General features: G+C 42.8%; 1 protein-coding gene across 1 annotated transcript; it reads right to left on the bottom strand.

Moving 5' to 3' along the window:
- Positions 1–2,865: 2,865 nt before the first annotated feature.
- On the bottom strand, positions 2,866–5,952 carry LOC125531110 (receptor-like protein kinase At3g21340; the record flags this gene model as incomplete). Its single annotated transcript, XM_048695516.1, is given in 10 exon segments — positions 2,866–3,117; positions 3,120–3,574; positions 3,673–3,744; positions 4,350–4,476; positions 4,564–4,835; positions 4,930–5,093; positions 5,179–5,259; positions 5,342–5,413; positions 5,718–5,789; positions 5,917–5,952. Coding segments are annotated over 10 exon segments (1,603 nt in total), but the record flags the coding sequence as incomplete, so codon positions are not given.
- Positions 5,953–6,239: the final 287 nt, after the last annotated feature.

Below are 6,239 nucleotides of genomic sequence, written 5' to 3'. Positions count from 1 at the left end.
GAGTATCATATATTAGTATCATGCATATGATACTAGTGTATGATACTACCTCCCTAATGCATAGTATCATATATTAGTATCATGTAGTACTCTATTTATTGTCATGCATGACACAAAGTAGCATAACATTTATTATGATACGGTATCATGATATGATACTCTATTCTCTTTTTCCTTATTTAATACTATGACACCTCATCAAAATTGCCTAATTGCATGCATGATACTAACTATGAAACTACCATTACGACCAGCCTTACAACCAGCCTGATGTATAGCAAAGCGCCGGGGTTCGTCAACTGGAAACCATTAACTGCTCTTGCATATGCAATGAAGCCATCAACGGTGGCAAGGCCATGGCTGCTGCTTCTCTGCCTCGCTGCTGCCACCACGGCCGGCGCACACCAAGCTCGTGCCCAGCCGGACATCAACGGTAAGCTCAAAGTCCCTAGGAAGGCTATTGCACAATGCAATTAGTTCATGGAGAGTGGATGTACAAACCAAGCACCCGAGCTCAAACCTTCACGGAGATGAATTTAGATTTCTATTTGTCCTTCAGGACCATTTATCCTTGAGGACTACGCTTGGTGCGTAATTAAGATTAAAAATATGAGTACTCATGCTTAAAAGGTTGTGTGCATCCTGGTTGGTGCAAAGGCCGGGGAAGTGAAATTCTATCCGCAATTTTAATGGGAATGAGCCCAGCTCAACTGGTTGGGAGAGTGGATGTACAGACCTAACACCTAGGTTCAAATCCTCCCGAAGGCGAATTTAGATTTCTATTTATTCTTGAGGACGAGACTCTTCTGATACTTGCGCATTTATTGAGGACAGCTTCATCCCTAGTTGGTGCAGAGGCCGGGGAAGTGAAATTAATTATCAACCAATTTTAAAGCCGGCCGCGTCCGCTTCTACAGGCGACCGGGGGGCAAAGCCGTAAACAACTCTACCGTGGCCCGGTCCTCCTTGCTCCCGTCCCTCATCGGAACCCCCCCCCCCCCCTCCCGAGGCTGCCGCTGGACAAAGCCGAGCGTTGCTGCTACAAGGGGCGTCGATGAAGCTGGCATCAGTGGCGTAGGCGAACTGGTAGCATTGTCCGCGTAGCTCACCTTCCCCTGGAGACCACAATCTATGCTTATAAGAGAAAGGTGTGATAACTCCCGGGTGCCCCTACACCCTCTATCAACAGTAAAATCAAAAAAATAGAAAACAATCAAAAAGATCGTAAACTTTGCGACATCAAATATGATCAAACTATGTAGGTTCTTGCAAGTTTTCATAACAAAAATATCATGTAGAGGAAGGTGTATGCACTAGTTTCAGATTTCAGTGCGCTAAAAGTGCTCAAAACTTCAAGCACTGAAATCTTTTTCTATTGTAAAGCTCCTTGAATGTTTTTTTTTTGCATGAAACTTGCAAGAACCTATAAGGTTTGATCATATTTGATGTTGCAAAGTTTCAGAATTGTTTTTGGAATTATTTTTTGATTTTTTATGAATTTACTGTTCATAGAGGGTGTAGGGGGCACCCGGGAGCTGAAAAACCACTCTCATGCTTATAAATCCAGCATCCATCCATCACGCCGGTGTAATCAGAGCCTCGATGAATCATTGTATGACTACATAGTCCAGTTCGTCGAGCATGATCCAATGCGTTGTGATTTGTGTATGCAATGCATACATTTGCTGTGAGGTTGGTCGCAAGCTTGGAGGGCATGCACATGTGACCACGCAGCAACTAAGGCAAAAATACATAGATGCACCGAACTACTAAGCCGGAATGAAGAACTCAAATTCTTCCTTAATTCTTTGACTCGGTAAACTACTCACCCCAATGGCAACAAATGATTAGCTCATCCAATGGGCCAGCCGGCACAGCTCCTTCTCATCCGAACCGAAAAAGATCGACAACACGTCCGAAAACACTTTCCCAGTCAATAATGGATAGCGGACCCTAGCATTTCATATTTATTATCGTATATATAAATATTATATCGGATGAATCTTATTATATGCAATAATTTTTCCACATGAAAATTTAGAGTGGCAATGTAGTCATCCTTGTTTACTGGTTGATCTCCTTCTTCATACTTGCATGGAAATCACTGAAATATGATTAACTCTTTAATCATAAGCATGTCCATGCATTCCCGAAAATCGACCACTCAAGGGGCGCAGAGATACCTATCCGCCGGTGGAGGGGAAAAGCTCATCTTGCTCAATTTACATCTCATAGCATTGCTTTTCAGTAGGCCTGAAAAACACATTTATAATTACCTAGTAATGGAGTAAAGATTGACAAACCCTAAGTACGTAGTTCCCATCATGAGTACATGCCACGATCTCGGGTGAAAGGATATAGACATAATGCCTATGATATGTACAAATGAGATGATAAGATAACACTCTCGCGGTATCTCATAAGTGGCTCTATCCAACCCCGGTTCAATTATTGGATTTCGAGAATATCACCTTGATATCTCCATATCAATGACCAGGAAACTCAATCATGAATTCGCATACATTTTCCCACCAAAGATACTTTTAGAATAATACTCATATACATTCAAGTTTTCTTTCCCAAGGTGAATCACAAAAAAGTTAACCAATTCCCAGAATATTATTCAGGGTAGAAATCGTGAAGCTAATGGAAAAAATAAAATATTTTGGTATTGCATCAAGGGCATAATTGCAACACACTGATTCTCGAGTATTATTTAGAATTCTAAAAATGTACAAGCATGTTTACACTCCAACTCACTTAGGTGAAAGCAAGCAATTCAAAAATCTTAGAGATATAAAGAAACATAAACTGCATAATTAACACTTGCCTTTAGACAAGCCTGTCAATGATACATAGAAGTCTTCAACGTGCAGAAGGACCAGTAGCCATTGTCGGCACTCTCTTCAAATAATGCTCCATCTCAAATGTATTGTTGTTTTGGATCACATTAGTAGATTGATTAGTGGTGTAAGCATCATATCTCAAGTTCGGGTTCTCACTGCTGCTGCCAGAGTAAAATCTATGGCTTGCGATGTCACCTCCACCATGAGCCTTCTCGAGCTCAATGCACTCTTGTAGTTGCATCACCACATCGGTCATGGTGGGGTCATGGTGGGTCGACGTGTCGACATCTGTGAGGTGCACTTGAGTGCAATGTCTGCAACCTTCCACACACTGTTGACATCGTAATCTCCAAGCATTTGTGAATCCACCACATCCTCGATGTTGCCCTGTGCCAACCGCTCTCGTGCCCACTGGGTGATACTCATGGGTACCGGCTCTCGCAGGATGGCCGCCTTCCCCGTGACTAGCTCCAGTAGTACGACTATGAAGCTGTACACATCACTCTTGGTTGTTGGCTGCATCGTCGCCTGGTACTCTGGATCTACGTATCCCGGGGTACCGACGAGCGTGTTTGTGGACACGTGGGTGTCATTGCTGTCGTCAAAGGCCCTGGACAAGCCAAAGTCAGCGATCCTAGCCTCGAGTCTTGCGTTCAACAAAATATTGGTGGCCTTAACATCTCTGTGGATGAGGGGTGGATTGCAACCCTTGTGTAGGTACTCCAGCCCTACAAATTAACACACCAGTTTCTGCTCAAGTTTGTTTAAAGTTGAAACACCAAACACTGACAACACAAAGAAGTGTGCTCTGCCTTCAAGTACATACCTTGCGCAGATTCAAGTGCGATTCGTAGTCTTTCTGTCCATGATAGATGTGGTGTGTTGCAGTTGCTTCCCACTAGTAGATTGCCATTGTAAGATAAAAAAAAGAATATCAATTTTGTCAGCTCTAAACGTACAAATAACACTAAATTGCCTCAGAGGTACTAAAGTCTAAAGCTAGTATGTTCTTTGAGGAAATACTCCAAATTTTCAAGCTACTAGTAACATGCGCATACTACACTATGCTAGCACAAAATTAAGGTGAACCATTATTTAGCTAAAGTTATATATTGAATTAATATACGATCTCTAACAAGGTTTATACACCGAATGAACCTCGATAGGCTAGGATATAAGTGTTTGCTCTCAAGATTCAATGAGCTTTGTCGAGAATGAAGGTCTACATGGTCGTCATTTAGGTTTTGAGCCAGGAAGATATATATTAGAAATTGGGGGTGGGGGTGGGGTAGCGGGTGCGTGATGCGTGATGCGAGGTGGTAGGAGGGGATTTGGGTAGAAGAGGCACAAGAAGTACAAGGATTTGGGAGAGAGGATTGTCATGCTGGCGGTCTTGCATGGGGCCACTTGTGAGGGGCGAAGTAATGGGGAGGTTGGAGAAGGAGTGAGACCACCAACTGAAATCTTCATAAGTAAAAAAAAACTGCTAGACAATGTGCATACCATCAATATGCTCTTGCAGTGTTCCTTCCGACATGTACTCATAGACAAGTGCCATGTACTCTCCATCCTTGCAATAACCAATCATGGAGACAAGATTCTTGTGGTGAATCTGTGTCAAAATTTGAGCCTAGAGAAATGTTCATATAAACTTATCAAATTTCACTCTGAAATCTCTCGAACTCTGAAACATCAAGCGTACTGACAGAAAGTATACCTCTGCGAGGAACTCCTTGACGCCTTGATGGGAAGAATGAGACCGCAGCTTCACCGCCACCTGGGTGCCATCCTCCAAGAAGCCGTCGTAGACATACCCGAACCCTCCGCGTCCCAGCACTCGCTGAAAGTTGTTCGTTATCTTCTCTAAGTCTTTGTACGTGAACCGACGGTTCTCAAGATGCTGCAGCGAACTGTCGGTGAAGACATTGTTTCCCGGTGCATTGGTTGTCATTGTCTCATTCCGGGGTGTAATGGAGTTGTTCATTGAACCTTCACAGGTGGCGAATGGCACTAGCTAATATTAATTGGTGCTGACATATGGGAAATTTATTAATGGACTGTTGTGGTGCTGCAGAAGCCTCACCTTGCTTCTTTCGTTTTAGCAAGCAAATCAGTAGCAATGTCACTGATACTATCACCGCAATTAGAACTGCGGGCACAACAATGTAGATGGCTAGCTTGTTGTTCCTTTTAGCAGGTATCTGACATGAATTAGCATTGGTACAGAGGTTTGGATTGTTGCCATATCTAACAAAATATGCAACGAAAGATATTAGTGAAATTCTAAGTATCATTGCCAGATAGAATGGGAAGAAATTGAAATGGATCGTACCTTAGATCCAGAGAGTCATCTCGAATTCTTTTGAGGAGTCCAGAGGGGATCGATCCATTTAGCCGGTTGCCTGAAACATCTCTATGGAAACAAAATACTCAACCTATTCAAATGACAACTCGTGCGAATAGTTTAAAATTTCAAAGAAAGCTTCCGTGCTTACAGAAACGTCAGTGAAGGTAATTGCGAAAGACCATCTGGAATTGAGCCTGTAAGGTTATTGTTTGACAGGTCACTGCAAGAGACGAAACACAATCTTATTTCATATATTTTTTGTTGCAAAGAAAAAACTAATACAAACTGGGTCAAAATAGATACTTGATCTATCCATCCGAAAATATAGTGTGTTTATATTTTTTGAAGTCAAACTTCGTAACCTCATTTGGTCAACTTTGTAGAAAACTCTATCATGAAATATATTTGATATTGTAGATATAGATAATTTTCTTTATAAATTTGACCAAAGTTTGTGATGTTTGACTTTAGCAAACTTGCACATTATATTATGGGATGGATGGAGTGGAAAACTCCAAACGTACAGGTATTGGACTGTCTTCAGATTCACGAAAGATGGTGATATATCACCATTTAGACCACTGGAGGACAGGTTTCTGCAGGGAGCAAATGAAGTGGATCAGTTTCACTCCACGTTGCACGGCAGTTATATGCAACCTTTTTGATTTTCCGTTCATTATTTCATGCACAAGTGAGCATAGGTACAGATGAGGAAGTACTTACACGCTTGTGATCCTTGGTGGGCTGTCAGGTGGGTAGCTGCAGGTCACACTGGTAGAAAAAGGGTCTGTTGTCCCGGTTCGTAAGGGCCTTTTGTCCCGGTTCTGGAACCGGGACTAAAGGATCGGTACTAATGCACTGTCCCTTTAGTCCCGGTTCAATCCAGAACCGGGACAGATGGGCCTCCACGTGGCCTGTGCGCGGAGCCCAGGCAGGAGACTCTTTGGTCCCGGTTGGTGGCATCAACCGGGACCAATAGGTATTCACGCGTCAGCATTTCTGTGACTGGGGTTTTTGTTTTTTTTTGAAGGGGGGGGGGGGGGGGG

The sequence above is a fragment of the Triticum urartu genome, unplaced genomic scaffold (assembly GCF_003073215.2).
Source record: "Triticum urartu cultivar G1812 unplaced genomic scaffold, Tu2.1 TuUngrouped_contig_6811, whole genome shotgun sequence".
Classification (NCBI taxonomy): domain Eukaryota; kingdom Viridiplantae; phylum Streptophyta; class Magnoliopsida; order Poales; family Poaceae; genus Triticum; species Triticum urartu.
This window is presented reverse-complemented; position numbering and strand designations above follow the sequence as displayed.